The 25,979-nt window shown below is 33.6% G+C and overlaps 2 protein-coding genes across 2 annotated transcripts; one reads left to right on the top strand and one right to left on the bottom strand.

The window, feature by feature from the left end:
• Positions 1–961: 961 nt before the first annotated feature.
• On the bottom strand, positions 962–4,236 carry LOC115969333 (cysteine proteinase RD21A-like). Its single transcript, XM_031088957.1, has 5 exons — positions 3,687–4,236; positions 2,542–2,777; positions 2,229–2,369; positions 1,431–1,886; positions 962–1,321 (listed from the first exon to the last, which is right to left on the bottom strand). Exons 1-5 carry the CDS (start codon positions 4,150–4,152, stop codon positions 1,223–1,225), a joined length of 1,398 nt encoding a protein of 465 aa, XP_030944817.1. The 5' UTR covers positions 4,153–4,236; the 3' UTR covers positions 962–1,222.
• Positions 4,237–18,921: 14,685 nt separating this feature from the next.
• LOC115967605 (leucine-rich repeat extensin-like protein 3) lies at positions 18,922–20,769 on the top strand. The gene has a single exon (XM_031086737.1). It carries the CDS (start codon positions 19,044–19,046, stop codon positions 20,520–20,522), a length of 1,479 nt encoding a protein of 492 aa, XP_030942597.1. The 5' UTR covers positions 18,922–19,043; the 3' UTR covers positions 20,523–20,769.
• The last annotated feature ends 5,210 nt before the right edge of the window (positions 20,770–25,979 follow it).

Consider the following 25,979-nt stretch of genomic DNA (forward strand, 5'->3'; position numbering starts at 1 on the left):
AACCAAAATCAAATGTTCTATTTTTTTTTTATCATTTCATTTAAAATAATATAAACAACTCATTAAAATAATAAAAGAAGAGAGAGAATTTGAGTTTTTTAATTGAAGGAAGAGATATAATCTTAATAACATATTGTCTTTTATTTTTAATAACTTGCTATAGTCAATTGGTATTTATACCACATTACTGTAGTTGCAAAAAATTTAGCTTTAGCTTGTCCAATAACACATGATTTTTTGATTTTTTGGTAGTAAAATAACTTTTTTTTTGCTAAAATACAATCACCATTGTAAATATTTTTATTGTTTTTATTAAGTTTTTGGGTTGTACAGTTACTATTTAGGTGAGGTTAGGATTTTTGAGGAGAAAGGGGACTAAAGTTTTGTAGGGCCCAACTACAAAAAAAAAAAAAATATATATATATATATATATATATATATAATAACTAAAAAATAAAATAAAAAATGGACCCAAGGGGCCGAGGCTCCCACCTGGGTCCATCCCTTCCCCCCTCCCCCTCCCCCTCCCCTCTTAACTATCAATTTATCAATTGAGATTAAAATAATAATAATAATAATAATAATAATAATAATAATAATTAATAGGATGAGCTAAGTCGAGTTATTCAGGTTGAAATTTTTGACGACACAAATCCAACCCAATTTTACACCAAAAAAAAGAAACCCATCTCAACCAAACTTAACCCATTAATTCACAGAAAACCAACCTGAGTAGTTCATATTAGGATCAAGTTCATTGGGTTAGCAAGTTGAATGCAAACCCGCTAACTACAAGTCTACAACTATGTTGGAATAAGATAAATTACTGCCTTCTATAAATTGGAGGTTAAACAGAAAGAAACGGACATATGGCTATAATCCATGCTTCACTATTAAAAACAAAAAACAAAGAACATATAAAAAAAACCAATCACAATTATTGAAAAGAGAAGTTGGAAGATATATACAAATTATTGGTTGATTGACAATTCTAATTTTTGAGTCTAGGCAAATAATGAGAGTATTTACAGTAATCATCATATAAAAAAATATATTAAAAAAAACAACATTGAAAGTCTCCATCCCAGGTTTAATTGGGGTCTGCAGAAACTTTGAGTTTAATGAAGAAATAGCATTTCTTCTTGCAACCCTTCAATTATAGCTCTAAATTCTTCATCATTTGCCTTTGCACTTTTCAGACCCAACATGACCCCAAGGATTCTCAAGCACTGCTTTTCTTCTTGTCAGCAATATGGCGAGGCCAAGAGCTTTTAGCAGGACTCCGCTTCAAAGCTTTAACTCCCAATGGATTGTCCTTGCTCTGTTGCATAAAATGGTATTAGTAACAACCAGAACAAAGAGGGGAAAATAATATGAAGGAGGTGCTAGAATCTTTATGGATCATAATAAAAGAGTTCAATTGTAATTACCACACGGCAAGTTCCAGCACTAACATCACAGACAGGATACTCATGAGGGCAGCAGCTGTAATTGTCATCACAGCAGGTTGCAGACTCCAAGGGGCAGCATCCCCATCCAAAACAGTAATCACCATACTGATACATACAGCAGCATGTGCTTCCCGCAGGGCACGAGTAGTATTCGTCACAAACAGTTTCCGGACTTGGAGGAGGAGATGGGGGAGAGGGACCAGGGTTGGGGGGATTCTCACTGCTCTTGATTGGGTATGAGGCCTCAATTGCTATCCCACACTTGCCAGTGTTGGTGCTGACCACATTGCGCTCTAACTTGATGTACCCCTTCTCACCCCAATCTGAACCCCAAGAGTTCCTCACAAGCCAGTAATCCACACCATTTTCTGTACCATATCCAACAGCAACCACACCATGGTCTAGTTGTGTTCCACAGAGCCCAGTGAAGACACCCTGTATGGACAAACAAGGAATTTGCAACAGAAGCAAATTAATGTAAAGTGCACGACAATTTTGTTGTTTCTAAGACTTGTTTAGAAGACACTCCTTTTGGGTAATGAACTCAAATGATTCATGCTGCCAAGGCAAATAGTTAAGGTAAGGGAGTTATAGACCACCTTCACTTGGCCTGGAATGGCAGACAAATAGTGATGTGCATTTTTTATTTTTCATTAGTTGGGTAATTGTAGAATGAACTACACAGACATCGTTATTGAGCTTAAACTGAGATCAAATCCAATTGAGATTAAAATAAATTCCCTAGAAAGTTAAATGCTTATGAGAAAGAGCCATTACCGAGTCATAGAGTTGGAAAGCTCTGCCACCGGCTTCAATGGCAACACTAACTGGTTGATTTGCCACAGCCTTCATCAAGGCCTTCTCATCATTTGTAGGTACATCTTCATATCCATCAATGGTCACAACCCGAGCATTTCTCTGAAACGTTAAAAAAAAATAAAAAAAAATAAAAAAATAAAAGAATTTAGGATATAGAATAAAACAAGAGGACTAAAGTCTAAAGCAGAAAAGTTCATATGCTCTTCCAATCAATTCAATTGTTTTAACTTCAAAAAGAGATTGAACAGCAAAACATGGATTTGACACAAACCCGATTGGGATCACATGAGCCATCACGAGCCTTGTAAGGGTAATCTTCTTCAGAATCAATGCCACCATTATTTATGATGAATTGGAAGGCATAGTCCATGAGACCTCCATTGCATCCTTGGTTATATGTCTGATCACAGTCCACCAATTCTTGCTCCGACAAGGAGATAAGATCACCTGTCACAATTTTATTTATCCCTTCCACCGCACCAATAGTAGAGAATGCCCAGCAACTCCCTTCATCATATACAAATAAAACATCAGCCTAATGTAAAATTACCTTCAGTTGCAAACAAAATAATATAACATCCTTAATCTTTAACCAAATAACATCTAAACCAATCTCGTTAAACTAATCCCCCCTTTGAATTCACATATTTCGTAGCCGTTTGATTTGTGACATTTTACATAATCTCACAGCATTAAACTAAAATGAGCCTTTTTTTTTTTTATTATTCATAAGTTACGCAACCTATGGGTCTTAAACCAACGAGGTGCCAATTGAGGTAGAGCTTATTGACAAGAGCCTAATTTTTTTATTTTTCTTGTAATGTATTTCTTACTCAAAGGTTTCCTTAGGTGTAGTATGAATCCTACAACATTTCACAAATTTTTTTATAATCATTTAATATCAGCCAGTAGAGTCAACATTAAACCATCAAATTACGCAATTGCATAACTACCCAATTGACTATCCAGAATAATATATATTTAGGCAAAAAAAAAAATTTTTTTAATTTAATTTTTTTCCCCAAACTTACGTTTCTTTTCCGTTTAAGAGTTTCTTAAAGAACAATTCTTCAAGCCATGTGAAGATAAAACAAAACAAAAACAAAAAGTCCAAACGTATGCATCAAAATCTCCACCAGATAAAAAAGATAATAATAATAACAAAATAAATAATAATAAAATTCCCAGCAATTTTCCAGTAAAATAGTTTTCCAGTCAAAGTCACCAAAACCGTATTAGAACATGCTTCAAAAACAAGATAATTTGCTAATCCCACGCTCAAACAAAGTCAACATCTCATATATTACGTTTATGATCATGTCATTCAATCAAATTTCTATCTTTCTAGAATTTTTTATTTAAAAAAAAAAAGTCACACATTCACAATTTAAATAAATAAATAAACCAAAAACTCACCGCATTGGCCTTGATCCTTAACATCAACGACAGCTCCTTTTTTTCTCCAATCCACACTCTCCGGCAACTCCTCGCCGGACCGGTAAGCGTACCGGTCACTCTTGGTCCCGGAAAGCATTCCCTTCCGGTCCATCTTGGTGCCCAAAAACATGGACCGGTACTCCTCGTTGGTCAGATCGGCGAACCGGTTCAAGCCAAGCTTGTACGTGGGGTTCTCCTTCGCGTTATGGTCGTCGATGAACCGCAGGTTGTCCTTGAAGATTTCGAATCTCTTTTCCTTCTCTGCCAAGGCATTGTAAGCCTTTCCATGCTTCATCGACCAAGCCTCGTACATGTGACGCAAGTGTTTCTCGGTCCTCAAACCGTGTTTCAGATCGTATTGGATTATGGACATGTCCATGGCTGTTGCAAAAGCAACGCACAGAAGAAAACAAGAAAGAACAACAACAGAGGAAAGTTTCGCCATGTTTGAAACAAAAAAGGAGGAGATGGGTTTGGTTTGTGGGTTTGTGAATCTAGACTTGTAGATATATAAAGGTGGGAATGAGAGAGAGTTTGAGTTGGATTCGATAGGAAAGAGAGTCCCAAAGTACGTGGAAATAGGAGTTTCTGTCTGTCACGCAGGTTATGGGTGGCCCACCTAAATTTTGGTAGGTTTTTTTTTGTTATCTAGCGATGCTATACTCACACTAAATTTCACAATATTATTTTTATAGCCGCTAATTAGGTAAGATTTTATTGGTTTTTATATGAGTGCACTGCTGAGACTACTTTTTTTAACTATGGATAAAAATAAAAATCTGCCACGTTAGTATGTGTTAAAAATTTTGTAAAATTTGTTGTTTCTAAAGAATTTTTGGTTTGGTGTTTTTGCTTTCTTTATTTGGTTAAGCCAAATTATAGGTCAGGAGGATGAGTGGGAGATGGCCAAAAACAGATAATAATCAGTCTGGCCACGCTTGTTTACCATAAATGAGATAGGAGAAACACTATAATATATAATATATTTATTTGTAATTTTTTTTAAATAGTTGGATTGATACAAATTTACAATAATTGGCACATAAAAAAATTTATAATAATAGGGAAGGAAGATTCCATCACAAGTTCCCTTAATAAAGGATCTTTGACCCACCTTGTAAGTTCAATTAGTATTTTTTAGTATTTCTAATTGAAATATCTAAGATTCCAATTTTCACTCCTACAATTATTGAATTATAAAAAAAAAAAGAAAAAAAAAAGAACAAGAGAGAGACCCTTCGCCTCTTTATGGTTAATACTTGATAAAAATAAATAACAAATCTAGTATCACAATTTTTCAATAACTCTTGGTGTTGCTTGTTGTGCGTGATACATTTTAAAGTGTGTTTGTGGAGAGCCAATATTAAAGTAATATTACTCCAAATACATTTTAACACATTAGTACTACCGTGCACCCTTGGTACAATAATTACTTTACAAGTATAAGTGTTTGTAAGGTGTGGAGGGTAAGGATCGAAGTTTAAGTCTTCAAGAGGGAGTTTCACATACATATGCACTGAGATTAGGTTATAGTAGAATTTCTATCTTATATAAAAAAAAATAAAAAAACCTTAGTAAATTATGAACAATTTGTGAAAATTTTATGTCCCTGACCTTCCGAAAAAATAAATATAATACAAAAGTAACTCAATAGTTGCTAAAAAAATTTCTCAAAAAAGTTGGGTACAAATTTTATTTATTTTTTGTTTAATTATTTTTTAAGATAAAAATCTAAGAAATATTTGTTTTTGGTTTTAAAATAACTTTGTAGTTTCTATGAATTTTTAATTTAAATTGCACTAGTACTATGTCCATGCAATGCACAACAATTTATATGTAAAATAAATCAAATATTACAAATATCAATGAAATTAAAAAAATAAAATTATAAAGGGTAGTTTATGACATAAGCCTATCATATAAGATTGATTTTTAATAATAAAAAAAATTATGGTAGATAAATAATTGAAAATAAATAACGAAATTTAATTTCTTTAAAATTTTTCAAACTTTTAATAATAGAATTTTAATTGAAATAATGATTTAATTTTATTGAAATTTTGGTACTAAAGTCGTAATAAGGAGAAGATATTCACTTATCACAATTATGACTTCTAGAAGACCTAATTTTTAAGAAAAAATACCTTTTGGTCCTTCTTAGTCTTTTTTTAAAAAAAAATTGTTATTGACGTTTCATTTTAGTCCATTGTATTTCAAAATTCTCAATTTACATCATTGACTATTAGAGCAGAACATAAGGAATTAGACAAGAAAGAAAAGGTACTGCTACTGGTTTCACACTATTAAGATTTAAGATACATTGTATTTGCTATCTAAAAAAAGAAGTAGAAAAAATGCATTGTATTTGAAGAGTTTACCAAGGCATTGTTTGTTGACAACTCTTTCATAATAAAATGTTGATAAATCTTAATCTTGTCATATTTATAAGGTAAAATTTAAGATTTTCTTTTTTTGGTTGAAAGATAATTTGAAAAGAGGGAGAGGAAAGGGCAAGAATAAGACTCATCCTTTGTGAGGCTGAATCTTAAAAGGCGGTTCTAAATCTATGAAAGAGTTCCAATAGATTTTATAATTCAATAAATGGGGTGGTGAGATTTGAATATTAGATGTTTTTATTGAAAGCATTAAGGTTTAAGAGGTGTCAACTAATTAAGCTACCAAGGTCTAATAAATATCAACCAATTGAGCTACAAAAGTCTTACCCGATGATTATTATCAATTCCCCTTCTCCCTGTTTAAAAACGATGGTCTCCCTTTTTAACAGAAGTGGGCTTATTTTATTTTATGAGGGCTGGATGTTGGTTATTAAATTATGGTCCAATTTTAGTTGAGTCTGGGCTAAAGTAGGCAGTTGCTTTTGGGTTGATTGTGCTTGTTTTTCTAGGCCCAAATGAGCCCTAATTGATCTGTGAGCTTAACACAGCGTCCAGAATAACCCACCTATTTAAGGACCATAGTAGACTGAAAATTACTTCCCTTGGATTGCATATGTCTTGTCCGGAAAAGAGCAATAATCAAACAAAACATATTTCACAAAAAGAGAAGGCATGGGACTCTAGGATTTTGGTTGTTCATCAAAGTTAATTTTATAGTGGTAGTTCCTTGGAGGATCCACTTCTAGATAACTTGGTATTTAGCCATGTACTGAATTACTGATCACTCTGTGTCCTTTTGGTTTGAGTTTGTAAGTTCAACTTTTAACTGTTAGCTTTTATTAATTTAAGTACAGTTTTTTAAAACTTGCTTTTCTTACTTTGGCGAATTACGTACTTTAACACACTTTTCTAGCAAAAAAAAAATAGATAAGCTCTTTTCAAACCGACACACAAACCCATTACTCTGAATGAACCGGTTTTATCATACCTCCATGCCGTGGCTCATTTCTGTTTGCTAAAGAAAAGCGCACAAAATCTTTGTTGGTGGCATAATGGGTCAAGTTCTATCTTTTTCTTTTTTCTTTTTTCCGGGGAAGAATAAAATTTATTGCAACAAAGGGCCACACTGCGCCAAGAAAGGGCCCAACAGGGCAATACCATCTGTGCTCAAGGCCCCAACTTGACAAGCGTTGTGCTGAGATTGCTACGCTAGCCCAAATTCCAATCACTAGTCATGTCTTGTTTTATATATATATATATATATATATATATAGAGAGAGAGAGAGAGAGAGAGAGAGAGAGAGAAGTTCAAGTTACATCTTATGAGGCCATTTGGATTCCACTAAATCCGGCGTCTGCATTTTCAAAGTTTTACGTTTTTTTTTTTTTTTTTTTTTTTTTTTTTCTCCGCATTTGTTGACTTTGGAAGACAGCATTTACTGTTATGAACAGTGTATATACTATTCACGTACTGTGCATACACTGTTCACGTATTAAAAAATATTAAAAATGGGTCCCACCGTATTATTTACACATTTAAAAATTATTTTGCTACAGTGTTTCAGTTTTCAGTTTCAGCAACAGTAAGTTCAATCCAGACGGATCCTATATAACTCTTGCAAAATTATACATTTTTTAAAGAGAGATGCTACGTCTACAATATTTTTACAACAAATCACAGGTGGTTAATTGTTATTGGTTTAAATTTGAAACTAACACTAAGATTACTTTTTACCCAAACAATAACAACCAGTAACAACCTGCCACTATAGATTTTTAAAAGATTTGAGGGTTGAAAAATACTATTTTCCATATCATCAATTAATATTTATTGCTTTTTTATTCTCTCTTTGCATTTAATGTGTCCTATGCCACATCTGCTACCCCACTCTCTCTCCTCTTTCACTCTTTCCCAGCTGTAGATTGAATCATCTATCCACTACAGTTGGAGGTTAAAGCCTTATTTGGATTTTTTTTTCATCACTCATCATTCCTCACTCAATTTTCGTCACTCATCACTTAAAATACCCCAAATCCCTACACAAAGTCTGTTTGGTACCATCACTCAACTTGTCATCACTCAAAATTTTCAACTATTTGTGAGTCCCATACTTGTAACTTGATGCAGCTTTTACTCTTTTTTTTTTCTTCAACCCTAGTACCCAAACTCACCGAACCCAGTGAAAAAAAAAAAAAAAAAAAAAAAAAAAGCCCCTAGAAACCCAAAACTCACCGAACCCAGTGAAAGAAGAAGAGAAAAAAAAAAAAAACCCAGAATTTTGATCCCAGTGAAAGAAGAAAAAAAAAAAAAACCAAAATTTGGATCCTAATGAAGAAAAAAAAAAAAAAAAAACTAAACCCAGTGAAAGAAGAAGAAAAAAAAATACTTAATGAAGAAGACTAAGACGTAGCGTGAAAGGGAAAATAAAAAGAAGAAGAAACCACCTAGTGTGAAAGAAAAAAGAAAAAAGATGAAGACACCAAACCCAGTGAAAGAAGAAAAAAAGGGTTAAAAGTTGCGGCTGACTCTAACCATGGGACCCACTATGTAGTTTTAATTATGAAAATGTCATTGAAAACAGAATTATGGAAACTACACCTAAAATGTGTTTTCAGTTTCCATAACTCATTACTCAAAAATCAGAGAATTGAGTGATGGAAACAAAAACTGAAAACAACTGGAAACAAAAACCAAATGGACTTCTCAGCTATGGGTCCCATTATTTTTGAGTTATGAGTTATAGAAACAAAGTTATAAGTTATGAAAACAGCAAATCCAAATAGCCCCTAATTATTTCTTCATTTGAAAAGTGTGGGTTTATATTACGGAAACTAATATGTACTGAATTTTAATATTTCTATTGTGTATGAGAGTGTTTTTTCAGATCGAATAAATTAGAATGAAATATGTTGAAATTGGGTTTGTAGAAAAATGAATGGCCAAGAGAAGAAATAGTGGACTCACATCATTACAAACACTCCTACTCCCAGCTCCACACTTAATATTATTTTAGCAACATATTTTAGAAATTATCACATGTTGTTCGAATTAGATGCAAAAAAGATCTTATAAATTCGTCTTGTTCTTTGGGATTGAGTTTAATAAGAGAGAAAGAAGCCAACAGAGGTGGTCCATTGTAACGTATTTTAGAAATTACCGCATGTTGGTCCAATGCAGTATTTTTGGAATTTTGAGATTTAGCTTGGTTGTTTGTCAGTGACGTTTTTTGTTGGCTTTGCAGTGGTTTGATGATTTGATCGGCAGCTGGAAAATAAATTAGGTAGAAAAGCGGAAAAAGATGGGAAAAGAATAAGAGGATAGAAATTAATAAGGAGATCAAAAAAAAAAAAAAATTATAGTATTAATTAGGTAATATAGGAAGAAAGAATAACATTTAATGAAATTTTTTCAACTATTAGATTTTTTTTTTAAAAAAAAAATCTATTGTGTAAAAAAGGTGTAACTTTACAAGAATTACACCAGATGTAATTTAAACCCATCTCATATATATATATATATATATATATATATTTTTTTTTTGAGAAAAAGGTAAGCGAAATTTTATTAAGGAAACAACTACAGAAAACAACCAAAACTCAGGAAAGATCCGACTGAAAAACATCAGCCACCTCCTCGAGTTGAGCTTCTACCCATACCTCAATATCTACTGATAAAACTGATTTTTTAGCTAAACTATAAGCTAATCTATTCCCTTCCCGTGTAACTTGCTGAAACATACAACCTCTCAACATCCGTCCCAAACTCTTAGTCTCATCAATGATGTGACCAAACAACATATAACAAGGGCTTATTCGCTACAAAGCTTGAATAACATGAAGACAATCACCTTCAACAATAATATTAAACAAGCTTAGCTCCCTTGCAAAAATCACTGCCCTCCGAGCTACCAAAACTTCAACCATCTCAACTGACTGAACCTGACCCAAATTCTGACATAAAGCCGTAATGAATTGCCTAGAATGATCTCGATATACGACACCAACAGCAGCTGAACCCAATTCTTTGGAAAAAGTGGCATCAAAGTTGGCTTTGTAGTAGTCTTTAGGTGGAGGAGACCAATGCACCCTAGGACAAGGATTAGGCACACAATTCTCCTAAGAATTCACGTCCTCGTACTCTACCACTAGCTCCCTTGCTCTATCACCTAGTTCATGCAACGGCCAAACAGGTTGATGTTCCTACATTCGATTTTGACGTTGCCATAAACACCAAGCCACCGTGGCAAATAAAGCTATCCAAAAACTCAACCCACCACTAAAAATCTCCTCCAATAGCTTAAAGAAGGTTTGACACTTCTTTTGAGCCAATGAGCGGAACTCCGAGATTGACATCCATACCAAGCGAGCTTGATCGCAAAGCCATACGCTGTGTAAAGTCATTACAGTGTGGTCACCACAACCATCACACACTTGACTAATTGGGTGGTGCCGAGCCTATAAGTTCTACTTTGTGGGCAAAGAGTCCTTTGCAGCACGCCAAATGAAGTGCCGAATCATATTAGGTGTCTGGATCTTCCATATCTTCTTCCAAACCAAACCATTATTGTCTGAAGATGATGAGCTTGACATAAGAAAAGCTTCAGCAGAGATAAGCATAAGAGTATCTTCAACCCTATCCTCACAAACTTGAATCCTTTGCACCATATCTACCTCCCGCGAAAGAAATCAACTTGCTAGATGACCCAGGTCCCAAATTCTTGTGTCAAGGAAGAACAAATTATAGACTCGATGAACTGCTGAACTAGCTTTTGGAGAAATGATCTTACTATGGTTCGAATCAGGTGGCCACCTATGTTGCCACACATCAATTAATTGCCCATTGCCAACCCTCCATATTGCCCCTTTCTCAATAACCTCTCAAGCTTGTAAAATACTCTGCCAAGCATAGGAATATCTAGGATGAATTGAAGCCTCAAGAATATTACCATTCGGAAAGTACTTAGCACTAAACACTTTAAAAAGGAGGGAGTCTCGATGATGAATAAAATGCCACACCTACTTAGCCAGAAATGCATTATTAAACTTTTGGAAATCCTGAAACCCCATACCTCCAGTTGATTTTGAAGAGCATAATGAACTCCATTTAACCTAATGAATTTTCTTCACATCACCATTGCCCCACCAAAACTTTCGAATCATGGCTTCATCGAAAGCTTGAACACACTCATCGAGTAAACTGGAATATATTGAACCACTGCCTTAATCATAAAAACTCCCATCCTGCTTGAAACAACAACTTTTCCTTCTAGCCTTGCATACGACCCCATATCCTTTCTTTGATTTGAGTAAAACATGCCGTCCTATTCCTTCCAACAAAAGAAGGTAAGCCTAAATATTTCTCATAATGTCTAATAGCAGGGACATTGAGGGCCATTTTTAGAGCATCTTGAGTTGCCTCATCTGTGTTTCTACTAAAGCAGAGAGTGGTTTTCTCCTTATTAATCACTTGACCCAAAGCTACCTCATAATAGGCTAGTAGCCCTTGAACTTTATTGCACTCTTCTAAAGTAGACTTGCAAAAGATTAAGCAATCATTTGCAAAGAATAGGTGAGTTAGTTTAGGCCCATTTCTACAAAGTGAGAAACCTTGTATGTCTCCTTTTGTTGCAACATTTCGTAAAAGACCATCAACCCCTCAGCACAAAAGAGGAGCAAATAAAGGGAAAGAGGATCTCTCTGTCTTAGACCTCTAAAAAGGACTATCATACCCTTTGGCTCACTGTTCACGAGAATAAAATAGGATATAGTGGTAATGTACTCTATAATCAAAGCCACCCATGCGGGCGGGAATACCATCTTGAGAAGTATTTTTTCAAGAAACACCCATTTCACCTGGTCATAAGCCTTACTCATATCTAATTTCATAGCCATAAAGCCTTTCTTCCCTGTACAACTATTCTTCATATGATGCAAAGATTCAAATATAATTAAAATATTATCAATAATCAATCTATCAGCAATGAAAGCACTCTGGGTCTTAGAAATAATGGAATTAAGCATAGGCTTGAGGCAATTGGCAATCACCTTTCTAATGATCTTATAAATCACATTGCACAAACTTATGGGTCTAAAATTTGAAACCCTTTCAGGATTTTGGACTTTGGGAATTAGAGTAATAAAGGTATGGTTTATAGACCTAAGGAAAGACCTCGAATTTAGACAAGATAAAACAACGTGAGCAACATCCATACCTATATCAGTCCAATAAGTTTGATAAAATAAGGGCAGCATACCATCCGGACTAGGGTCTTTAAGCGGAGCCATTTCCTTGATTGCCACTCCCACCTCCTCACTAGTAAAAGGTCTCGCAAGATCTACTCTCATAGTCTCAGTTACCACAACTTCAACCCTATCTAAAACCTCGTCAAAATCTTGTGGATTCGAAGAAGTAAAGAGATTAGTATAAAAATCAGTAAGGAGAGTAAAAAAAAAATCCTCATCTTCCTGCCAATCTCCATTCCCATCACACAAACCCTTAATAAAATTCTTCCTCTTCCTTTGAGTAGCAGTCTCATGAAGGAACTTTGTATTTTGATCACCATGCTTCAGCCACTGAACCCTGGACCGTTGTTGCCACATCTTCTCCTCTTTATCATATAAAGTATTCAATTCCTTCGTTTCTCAAAAAAAAAAAAAAAAAAGGGTATTCAATGCCTTCTTTATCCGCACAACTTCCTCATGTTCCCCAGTTTTGACCGAAACTTCTTTAGCATGCCACAGTTGGTCCTTTGCATGCTTTATCTGCTGTTTCACATTGCCAAAGTGAACCCTACTCCAGGACTTCAATATATATATATATATATATATATATATGTAATATTTGGGGAAGGAAGAATTTAAACTTTAGATGTTTATATTTTATTCTTTTGAAAAAAAATGGAAGTGTCAATTTTTTTTTTTATGATAGTTCTAATATATTGCTAATTTCACAGCTTGAACCATTTCTCCCCTAGGCCCCAATTGTGCATGAGGAAATACCAATTAAGTTATAAGGCCCCTGACAATTAAATTAAAACTAAAAGTGTTAATTGAGCTCAAAACTTTTGACTATTATATCATGTATTTATTATACAATAAAACTTTTGGTTTTTAAGTGGTTATCTTTCCTCTACTATAAGTGACTATACTACTTTAACTGAATAGTAAATTAATTTATATTATTAAGTGTTAGGATAGTTTAATTTATCTATTTATATGAGATCTCGTGATTTTCTTGATTAGGTCTCGAGATTTGTGAGGTCTTTTTGTAATATTTAGAAAATACAATAGAATTTTAATTTATGATATTCGTTTTATGATAATTGCTCTTTATCATTATGTTATGACTTTAATTGATTTTTGGTGTAGACGGATTTGAATCCCAAATATCTTATTTGAGAACAAGAGACTTACCAATTGAACTTAATTCAAACCCACAACATTTGTGAAGTCTAAGTGCCCGTTTGTTTGCACTTTCCTCTGGCAAAAAGCGTTTTTGAAACCCAAAAAATAATATTTGCATTTGGTAAGGTTTTAAACGCAATTTTTTCTAAAAAGTTGTGTTTTGAAATGTGAAGGCCTTGCACGTTTTGGCACAGCAGCCTTAAGCTGCAGTTGCAAAACACACAAACGCGTTATCTTAAAACAAAAATATTACTGTTGGTGGGTTTCTTTTTTTCCTAAATTGCCCACGGTTTTTTCTGCTCCTTTATGCTGCTGTGCTGCAGCTTCTTTTTTTTTTTTTTTTTTTTTTTTTTTTTTTTTTTTTTTTGGGGTTTGGGGAAAGCAACGTGGAAGACAATTGGATGAGAAAAAAATGAAAGAAAAGAAAGAATGAAAAGAGTTTTTGGGTTTGGGTAAAGCAACGTGGAAGAAAATATACGGAGTAAGAACACAGATTATTTCATAACTGTGATGTTATAAAGTATGTGTTGGAGAAAAAATTATGGGTACATGTATAATCCTAGAACAATGTTAATAAAATTTTATTTTACAAAGATTAATTTTAAATTAGTATTATGAAAATATTGTAACATTTTATTATATCTCTAAAATTTTTAAATTAGTACTATTTTTCTTTTTAAAAAAATAGTACTATTGACAGAATATTTTTATAGCAATTTTATAATAAAGTTTACATAGTAAGTTGTTATTAGTTTTCATCTAGATCTATTAATGACTTTTTTTTTCCCTACCATTAACAACTTGTCATATAGATTTTATTGTGAAATTTTTGTAAAAATATTGTGTCCATAACTTGCGTTAAGAGAGGTAATTAAAACAAAGAATTCTCTTTATATATACATTGTCCTTTTTGGTAATTTATCTCTCAAACTGCTACTTTTATAAGTGTTAGCCAAACACTCACTTTTTCAAAAAGTACTTTTTAACAGTTTTTACCAAACACTTAATTTTTACAAAAAGTCCAATTTCATATCGCACTTTTTAAAATCCCAACTTTTTCAAAAAACATAATATCAAAACGCTGAACCAAACTCACTTTAACTATGACTAACATGCTCTCGATAGCTTGTAGCTCTTGCTTTGATGACCTATTTTCAAGGTAAAATATCTACATGTTGCTAAGGTGCCATATAATTGTCTTGCTGAGGTGTCATGCTACTAATATAATTTTATTTTAATGTCAACTAATGTACTTATCAGAGAGTGTGTGTATTTATATATTGTTCAATTTTTCACCTAGGAGTAAATTCTAGGACCACTCTATATACACCCCACTATTTTCCATAATAGTTCTATGTGGTAAAGTGAGATTAGTGACCTATTACTTTTATACAGATATATTATTATTATTTTTTTTTACTGTTCACAGCTTAGTTGTGCCAAAATTATGACACAAAGTATTGTCTAAGATTTTTTTTTTCCTCACACGCAGAACATACAATTACGTACGAGCTATAATTTGGTGAACACTCATCTAGAGTCTAGCCTACCAGTCAACGCATTTTCTTGTAAGAGCAATTTGATAGGGAAAAAACACACCGACGCGGCCTCACCCACTGGCTTGGATATGACCGTATAAATTATCACAAGCCAGGTGCCAAGGCTTTTTTTTATTTATAAATTATCACAAGCCAGGTACCAAGGCTTTTTTATTTTTTTTTATTATTATTATTTTTTAAATTTTAAGTGGCATGGGTCGTTTTGATCGTTGTGGGATGTAGACATGAAAATGAAGGACACGATAATATCTTATGTTAGATTCACAATTTTGGCCAATTTTTTTTTCCAACATTCCACTATTATAATAAAGTGACAGAAGCTGTATAAACATAATTCAACATTTATATTATATATCTTATGTTCTTTTTAAAAAGAATACTTCTGTTCATGAATAATGAATCATGATGTCGAGATTATTTTTGTGCCAATAATTGGTTGCAACTTGTCAAGATTGTTTTTAGCCAAGTCCTTTTTTGAGAGTGTTGTGTTGTGTGGTGGAGAGGTTTTTAAAATTGCCAAGTCCTTAAACTTATTGGATTATCAGTACTTAGAAACATTATCATAAAAATACAAATCAATACAAGTCATGGCATGCTGTCCAGTTCAGTTTTAGCTGTGTGAGAAATACGAAGACAAGTTAATGTTACATTTGATGTCAAATAAATCCAAAAAAGTAAAAAATCAATAGTTTCACCATCCACTGAATCAGAAAATGAGCAATAGTGAATGTGAATCCATTAATATTATATAAAAAAGATCTGATAGCTTCTCAAATCCAAATTACTAATAAATGAAATAATTCTATGATGTGTAAATTAAAGCTGGAAATTCCTATTGGCTTTGATCTATGATATATGAGATTAGTGAACTGTGCGGTGATATCTTGGTGTTAATTTAACACTTGGGTCATGATCGGTGAGGTCAATTTTGTTATTGATTTGGGAGATCATTTGCACCATACCTAGTAGTGATTTTTCTTCACATACCTATCAGCCTACAATTTTTTGCATATTCTTTTAATTAGGATCCAAGTCTTGGAATAGATTACTTCCGCAGAATTTGGATTTGGAACATTGTCTTAAATTGACAGTCAGTTGAACTCTTTAGATTGGCTGCGATATTTGAATACCATATGTATATATAGAAGTTTTTTTTTTTTAATTTCTTTTTTTTGGCGCTAAATAGATGTAGTGTAAAAAACTAGAGGAACGAATGAATGAGCTAATTCCATTCAATGATCAAAAAGTGAAAATAGTGTACAGGTGGCTTTGCTTTTGAAAACCTAAACAGGCCAGCCAATTAATGAGCTCATGCCATGCTGATATTAGGTTACACATGATGAGGATGTGACAACCTAAACTGTATATGAACTTTGTCTTAGTATTACAGAACAATTTGTTACATTCAAAAAGTCTCTGCAAGGTACACGTCGTTCAATTTATCTCCTCAGGCACAAAGAGATCTTCTAACACTCCCCTCAACATTGAAGACACGGTTTGTGGATTCTCACTTTGACAAACAACAATGAGAATTAAAAATAGTCCAATACTTTAGTAAACAGATCAACTAACCGAAGAGTACGTAGTGGAAACATGTAATGTGCAAACCAATCCTTCTTGGATTTTATCTCGGATCAAGTGGCAGTCAATCACTATATATATGTGTTTGGTGTGTTCATGAAACACAGGATTGGTTGCTATATGTAATGTGGCTAAGTGGCTTTATTGTTACAAAAAAGCAATGTAGCTTACGGGTGTAAAACATTTAATGATTTAATCATGAAGTAGTTACATAAGGCCATAAGCCAAACTAATTCACTAACAGTAAACGTCATGGAACGATACTCAATTTCTATTGATGATTTTGATACTATGCTTTGCTCTTTTGATTTCCATGACATCAAAAAGCCTCTTAAGAAAACACAATATCCAATGGCAAACTAATGTGTTTCTAGGCAACTGGCCCAATCAGCATCAGGAAATGCTTTAAGATGAAAGGATGATGAAGATGGAAAAAATAAATCCCAAGCTACTGTTTCCTTGATTTATTGAAGGATATGAAATGTAGCATGCAAGTGAGGTGCTCTAGGCTTGTCTAGGAAATGACTCAACTTCTGAACAACATATGTGATATCTAGTTTGGTTAAAGTAAGATACAGTAATCATCCAATAAGTCTTCGATAAGAACTAGTATCTTTTAGCAATTCCCCATCTCACTTAGAGAGCTTCAACTTTTGATCCATAGGGAATCTAATGGTTGGCAGCCCAACATTAATGCAAATTGGTCATGACATAATGAGATTCTCTTACTAGACCTTACCACCTCAAGAACAAGGAAGTATTTCAAAGGTTTAAGGTTAGTCAAGACAGACTGTAGATCATTAATTATTGGCTGTCAAAAATGTCATCCATGATCAGACTTAGATTGGGAGAAGCCATGACCCGCGAGATTAGTGGAAATTTTGGGCAAACCATTACCTAGATGCTTCGTTTTAGTTGATCATAGGACTCGTTGAGTTCTCAAATTTGATGTGACTCCCCACTTGCTGTGAAAACGTAGTGGGAGTGTGATATAATTCTCGTCATGTAGCTCACCATTAAGAAAGACATTATTGAGACTTCACATTCAGTAAGTCTTCGTAAGTTACATGTCGTATAACTCATCTCCTCAAACAGGTATTCTAACATATAGCATGTGTGAAGTTGAATAATGGTTAGGTCCGTCTATCCGTATATGCCTTCTGAACATATAATTTAATTATCAGTTTATGTTTTTCTTTCTAATTTATTTATTTATTTTTTGTGGGATCTGAATAGATGTAATATATATTTGTCTCATTTCATGGCTCTCGTGACCACTTTCCCTGAAAATTAAGTAACTAGTTGTGTTTTTTTTGATGGGCAACAAGCTGATATTCTTTCCCCATTGTCCTCGTATAGTCGTATTTAGCGTTATAATTTTCATGTCTTGCTGGTACCACGATAGCCTTTAGTAAAGGACATCGGCCGACTCAGTCCCCCTTCCTCAAGTTTCCATTATTGCACTTAACCTTTTTGAGTAGTGCTTTATAGTGCCTTTTGTTCAAGCCTTATGTTGGAATAGGACACCATGGGCTTAGATGCCCTTAAACCTTATCTCTTTTAAATTTAATGAGCATTTCTTTTTTTTTTTTTAAAAGAAAAGTGAAAAATGGTTAGAAAGGGTTATCAACGTAACTTGCATAATTATAGTAAATCCTAACCGCTTCCAAGATAAGATTTAAAAAATAAAACGAAAAAAGGTTAGAAAATAAGATTTTTTTTTTTTTTTTTTTTTGATGAGAGGTTAGAAAATAAGAATTAGTATAGCTTTTTCTACTTGGGCTTAATTATGGTAAAGCTAACAACTCTTGAACTAAGGCCTTTTTTTGATGAAATATAAAAAGCATCAACACATTGCTAACAGAGAAGCTAACAGAGAAAGGGAAGACTTAAAACCTAAAACACTTCACATAATGGCCTAAGACCCTAGTCATTAGGCCGCCAATTGCGTTGGTATTAAATGAGTATCTTATGTTATTTCTTTTAGTTAGATATCTTTTAGTCCTTGTGAAAATTTGAAGTACAATCCATGTGAGCAAGTTGTGTTTCATGCCAAATATCATACCTTTTCATTAGGACCTACCAAAAGTTATTTTAATCATAAAATATAATGCAAGGAGTCAGTGAGTGACAATCGGGGTAGTGAGAAAAATGTCACTCTCTAGGAAATGAGGTGCACCAGCCTCTCACTTTCTTTCTCAGTCCGAGACAAACTTTTATAGCAATATTGTCTCCCAATCTCATCATCTGTATACTCGTGATTGTAAGAGTCACTCTGACTTTTCGTCTTTTCTTCCGCATATGGAGTACACTTAAGAGTTAAGTCTATATATTACTAACTACTTTCCTTAGCCCTTTCCAATCTCACAGTGTGTTACTGTGCACTGACATTAGAAATGGGCACCGTCACATTCTCTGCTTCCTTTTTGCTATCAAATTTCTTGCTATTTTTGTTCTTGTACAATGAAGTGGCTTTTGGTAATGAGGTTGTTGAGTCCAATAGGGAAACATTGGAAATTATCATAGGTGGTGGAGGTGGTGGCTATAATCCTTTTCCCATTCTTGAATGCCCTCCTCCTCCTCCTGAACCCATTTGCCCTCCACCACCTTCTCCACCGCCACCGCCACCGCCATCGCCACCGCCACCGCCATCGCCACCTCCACCACCTCCTCCTTCGCCACCGCCCCCTCCTCCCCCATCGCCTCCACCGCCTCCACCGCCACCGCGTCCTGACCCCTACTCGAGATTAAACGCGGCCAACATAGTACTTCAACGCTTCAAAAATAGAGTCAAGGATGACAAAGGCTGTACAAAAAACTGGAAGGGCAAGGACCTAAAAGTATGCAACTTCACTGGCATCGCCTGTGCCAATTATCCAATATTGGACAAGAAACTAGCGGTTGCTGGAATAGACTTCAATGGGTGTGGGCTCTATGGTGACAAAAAAAACCTTCTACTCTCTGATTTCGTTGAAGAGTTAAAAGAACTAACATTCTTCCACGCAAACTCCAACAATTTCACCGGTGTCATCCCAAAAGATATAACCAAAAATCCGTTCTTCTACGAGCTGGACCTTAGTAACAACCAGTTAACTGGCAGTTTCCCATATGAAGTTCTTGCTGCCACAAATTTAACATTCTTGGACCTCCGGTTTAACAATTTCCAGGACAAGGTTCCACCTCAAGTGTTCAACTTAGACTTGGACGTACTGTTCATCAACAACAACAAATTTTACGATACTCTTCCTAGTAATCTTGGCAACACGCCAGCCCTTTATCTCACTGTCGCCAACAACTTGTTCAATGGGCCAATCCCACAAAGCATTGGCAATGCTAAAGACACTCTGGTTGAGGTGCTCTTCTTAGGCAACAGACTCAGTGGGTGCTTGCCATATGAAATTGGGTTTCTGAAAAAGGCCACAGTTTTCGATGTGAGCTTCAACTATCTATCGGGTCCAATACCACTCTCATTTCAGTGTTTGTCCAAAACAGAGCTGCTTATCTTGGCTCAAAACCAGTTCTATGGGGAGGTTCCTGAGGCTGTTTGCAAGCTGCCTAATTTGTCAAACTTCTCCTTATCATACAACTACTTCACTCAGGTTGGTCCTATATGCAGGAAATTGATCGACAAAAAGATACTTGATGTAAGGATGAATTGCATTCTAGGCCTTTTTTATCAGAGATCAGAGGAAGAATGTGCTGTATTTTTCTCTAAGTACAAGTACCACGCTTGCCCCAATCCGCTGTCCTTGAAGAAAGTTCCATGTGCTACAAATAATCATTATTCAGGTTCACTTGATGCCTCTGATAATCAACCGATTGCTGTAGCTCCTTCACCAAGATCCTATGATACTCTTATACCGCATAGGTTGTGATTTTCCTCCTCTAAATTGATTTAGTAAGGTAGAGTCATGAAGGGCCTGTGTATTATATTTGCATATGTTTGTTATTCTCTAAATATTTGTTAAAGTTATAAATAAGCAATGGGCATCTTGATCACCTGATCAGATGCTAATTGATGTAGCTAGTGTAGCACTGAATATCGTCGATCATAAATTGGATTCATCACATTGTGTTCAAGAGGCTGTTTCAATGCGTATTGCTTATTTCATACTTTGCTTATTGTCAAGTGTGTTCTGTGCACGTCTACATGGTATAACTAAAAGTCTAAAAATCCAAGTGCATGATCCATACGGATAGGGTGTAAAACCCTCAGCTTGTCAATAACTAAGTCATTGAACCTGCCACTCACAATCAAACCCATCTTCTTTCTCTTTTTGACCAAACCAGCCGGCCACCAGTTTAGGGTTGGCTATGGCTTGGTTTTGAATTGGGTATATATCAGAAACCGACCTGAAATTTTTACTTGTGGATACCTATACCTCGGAACCTAATTAGTGCTTCTACCTGATTCCTGCCCAAATTTCTGACACGCGGATATTCAGACTTGGCCCCAAACTTTTTTTTTTTGGGTGAAAATTTTGATTTTCCATCAAAACATTTTCAAACTAAAAACCAATTCTTCTCAGTTTTTTTTAATGGATTCAAAGTCTTGTTTGCTAGACCAAATAAATGGAAAATTATATAGCACTAATAAAACCCATAATAAATAAATCACCTTAATTTTTATTTTAGTCAATTTAGTACACCTAAAGATACTCAAAAGTTTAGAAGTGGAGCCATGCTATTATGAACACAAGGTAGAATTCAGTGTCATTTTAAATTGAACTATAAACCATGTATATAGCTAATTGTAGAATTTTTCATGTATTTAAGAAAATCTAAGACCTAGAAAGTTTAGAATCCAAAAAGTTCAAAGAATGACCAAAAATTTCAACAAATAGAACAGTATTAAGAACAACCAAATAATACCAACAAGGCAAGAACTACGCAATTCTAGTGACTGATATACTACAACAGAAGGACCAAAATAAAATGAAGGAAAATCATCTACCATTCATTCAAATTTTTTTTTTTTTTTTTTCCAAAAGCAAATAATTTGGGTTCAAAAAAGCAAATAAAAAGAGATTGGCGAGTCATACTACACACTCTGACATAACAGTGAAACTACTACTAAATGTCTTGAGTGAATGATTGTTTGGATTTTTTTTTTCTTCTCCTGGTAAGTGTATGGCCTACTATTATCATCTTCTGGGAAATCCTATACCCAAAAAAGCTTTTTGGTGCACAACGAACCTGTTCAATATTAAACATTTAAGCTTAAAAATTTATATCAAACACTTCAAAGATACATGTACGTAGCAATGACTTTTATATTCTAAATACAAGAGGATAAAGGTCCCAGCCTAAAGATGCGCACATATTAAGAATGAATTTTTACATATAACATCAAATCAGATGAAGTTCCAATTCTCATAACTAAAGATGAACTTACATGTTATATCATCCAACAACTGATTGTTGCTATAATAACCAGTGTCAGGTGGAACCTGAAATGAGAAAAATGCATAATTTATATATTACAAAAAGAGCATAAGGTTATGGAAAGCAGATACATGAAGGCATTTTAGAAGGATAAGAATTATGCTAGCTTAACATATATTGTCTATTAGATAGTTGAACATTTCAAGCAAATGTAGATGTCCAATTACCATGTTTACTGAAACCACCATCAGCCAATGAAATCAGTATAAATGATGATCCATTTAAAAACATCAACACTTTACCAAGATTGAATAAGAAACTAAAACTGGCACACAATCAGCCAGTTTGCAAGCCCATTCCTCAATATCCAAAAGAACAAAACCAACAAATTTGACATCTAAAGCCATTTCAGTGGTTTACAAAATCTTCATGCTCTTCATAATCATCAACAAAAGGGAACATTTTTTTGGCGGGGGGGGGGGGGTGTGGGATCTGAGTACATGGAAATTAGATACATGTCCATTAGCCCGACTTTCCTTCTCCTCATGTTCTTCATAACTATCAAAAATGTTTTGAATTGTAGCAACTTCCGGCGTAGGTAAAGATCCTACCAAAAAAAAAAAAATATTAAATATGTAATAAATAATATAATCATACAATTATGAAACAAAAAAAAAAAAACTTTTAAGTTTACTCTATAACTAATTTTGCACAAATCAATGTTTCAAAGTTATCATGATAAAAATGGTTATAGCGTGGACTCAATAATTTCCCGCTAGTGCTAAAAGTGGACTTTAAGGCAATTATTGTCACAAGAATAGCCAAAATATCCTATGCAACAGGATTACTTACTGTCATTGCTATTAGACCAATCCAAAACATCAAATCCTTTAGTTCTAAACACGACACTCTTATTAGTGTAATGATCAAACTCCGATAGAATATTCTTACACCTTTGGCTTATGTTAGTATTTTCATTACTATCATCACATTCAACACTTGAGGTAGAAGATGCTAAAGAAACTTGAACCAATGGCGTAGTTATTAAAGATCAATGGGGGCCTAGACACCACCCCCCCCCCCCCCCCCCCAAAAAATTTTTGAAAAAATTAAAAATTCTTTTTGGAAATATCTTATTTGAAAATTTTTTAAATAACCTTATCATTTTGGCTCCATCATACCTGATAATAAACATTGTCTACCCTTAAAAAAAGATTTGTGACCATCCTAAGTTTTTATTTTTTATTTTTTATACCCAATAAAATTAAACTTTGGTCCATAATTTGGTCCACTTAACAATATATTAAGGCCTTTCAAGCAAAAAGAAAAAGCCCAAAAAAAAATTGCACATTACTATTTTGCATTTCATAAAAAAAAAAAAAAAATTATATATAGCCTCTCCAAAGATAAATTCCTGGTTCCATCACTGACTTGAACAAATCAAGTTTCACATAATCAATTGAACAAGAGGATCTATAAAACTCTCTACAAATCACTAGCATATGGTGAATATTGCCTCAAATTTTTAATAGGTTTTTGTTTGAGTTTTTTTGGCATTGAATGAAAGGTTTTCCTTAGTGTAGAAGATAGAGAATTTACTTAGTGTGAAAGACAATGATTTTTGAGAGAGAGTTTCAACCTATGGTGTCTGCTCCTGATAATAGCTCTTTATCATTCGACCAAGACACCAATCAGTTTTTGGTGTAGGCGGGGATTGAACCCTAGATCTCTTATACAACCATCAGAAACTTTACCAGTTGAGCTAACTGGAACCCACAAAGACAATGATTCTTCCTATATGAAATGAAAAGTATTCTTTATTGAAGAAGTAATAAGTATACTTTCTCCACTAAGGAATATGATTAAAGCAATATGATAAATACATATATCCCTAAAATTATCAAATTTAAATATATATTAAACAAGCCAATAACAATAATTTAATTTAATTTATTACTTAAATCACTATTATCAAATATAATATAAATATCAAACAAACAAGACAATAACAGAGAAGATACAACCACTATCCAAAAAAAAGATACAACCACTATCAAAACTAATAAATATGAAATAAAATAATAGAACACTAAAATTTAGCTGATTGTTACAAAACAAATATATAAAGCTTAAATTAAAATAATAGAAAACACTCTAGTACTTTGCAGTTTGTATGCATAGAATAAGGGTGATGTTAATAGGTGTTCTTAGAGTAATTGCTAATAATCTATTTTAGAAAAGTTTTGACATAACTTTTATGAAAAATGAAAAAAAATATATAAAAAATTAATTAATTATTTTTTTATAAAAACCTTTTTTAGATGGATTATTAACCATTGCCCTAAGTTATCTATTAGCATTTTTCATAAAATAATACTAAATTTAATATTATTAAAAAAATTAAAACTTAAAACACACCAATCTGTAAAGCACAACTCAAGTAGATAGTCATCCATCCTTTCTAGGCAAATACATAGTTATCAAGAATCAAGATATTTTTTCGAATGGATGAAGATAAGTATTTGTTATTTTGGTATAATGCATGTGTCTGCAAAGATATTTGCAATTTACTCAAACATAAACATAGAGAGAGAGAGAGAGAGAGAGAGAGAGAGAGATGATGCCAATGTACTACTGATGATTGTTGATCTGGACGGAGCCTGCGTTGGTCGTGGAATGGAAGCTGTAAGCATTCTGTTGAGTTCGGCTTAGTTACGTAGTGACTCAGGCTTAAGGGAATTTTGTTTAGTCAGGTTATTTATTTATTTATTTATTTTAAACCAAATTTTTTTTTTTTTATTATTAGGAAGATTAATTCTGATTTACTGATAAAGGATTTATTTTTGATAGTTTTTTTTTTTTTTTGGGGGGGGGGGGGTGGGGGAGGGAGTGTTAAAAGATAGAATTTTTTTAATGTACTGGATAGGAATCATAGGATAGTGGATATTGCAGGTTTGGGAATATGTTAAAAGTTGCTTTTACAATGTATTTGGAAGGGCAATGGGCTAAGGAAGTACCAGATGCTTTTCTTAGTTCATTGTATCAATTTTTACTGGGTATTTCTATAACAATTTAAAATTTCAGAAAGTTCCAAATGAATTTTAAGAGAGAAACCAAACCATTAGTATAATAGGCCGGATGCTTTTTTTTACCAGTTCTTTCTACTATGTATCAATTATTTTTTTGATTTTTCTGTACCAGTTTAAAATTTGAGATAGACTTTGACTTGAGTCACTTGATTAAAAGAAAATTTGAGACAGACCCAGATATTTTGTTTAAGAGAGAAATCAATAGAATATTTTTGGGTAAATTATAAAGTTGGTTCTATCTTTTACACTATATTTTAATTTAATTCTTAACTTTTAAATTGTGTTAATTTAATTCTTAACTTTTTTTTTGTATGTATCAGTTGAATTGAGCGTCTGATGTTATCATTTAGATGAAAAAGACTAATGTATCAAACATGATCTCAAAAAAAAAAAAAAAAAAAAAAAAACTAGTATCTAGATTGCCATATCAGCATAATTTTAAATTTTTTTTTGACTAACCTCACGTCCAAAATAAAATGATAATTAAAAATTTATTTAACATTTAAATATGCCACATCTGTATTTATATGAAAAAAAATTCCAAATAACCAAAAACGTCACTCTCTAGGAAAATGGGTGCAACCGTGCAACAGCCTCTCACTTTCTTTCTCAGTCCGAGACAAACTTTTATAGCAATACTGTCTCCCAATCTTATTAACTGTATACCCGTGATTGTAAGAGTCTCTCTGACTTTTCTTCTGCATACAGTCCACACTTAAGTTAAGGTTATATATTACTAACTTTCCTTAGTTCTTTCCAATCTCAAGGGTTAGTGTCACAGCGTGTGCACTGACATTAGAAATGGGCTCTATCACATTCTCTGCTTCCTTTTTGCTATCAAATTTCTTGCTATTTTTG

The sequence above is a fragment of the Quercus lobata genome, chromosome 11 (assembly GCF_001633185.2).
Source record: "Quercus lobata isolate SW786 chromosome 11, ValleyOak3.0 Primary Assembly, whole genome shotgun sequence".
NCBI lineage: Eukaryota > Viridiplantae > Streptophyta > Magnoliopsida > Fagales > Fagaceae > Quercus > Quercus lobata.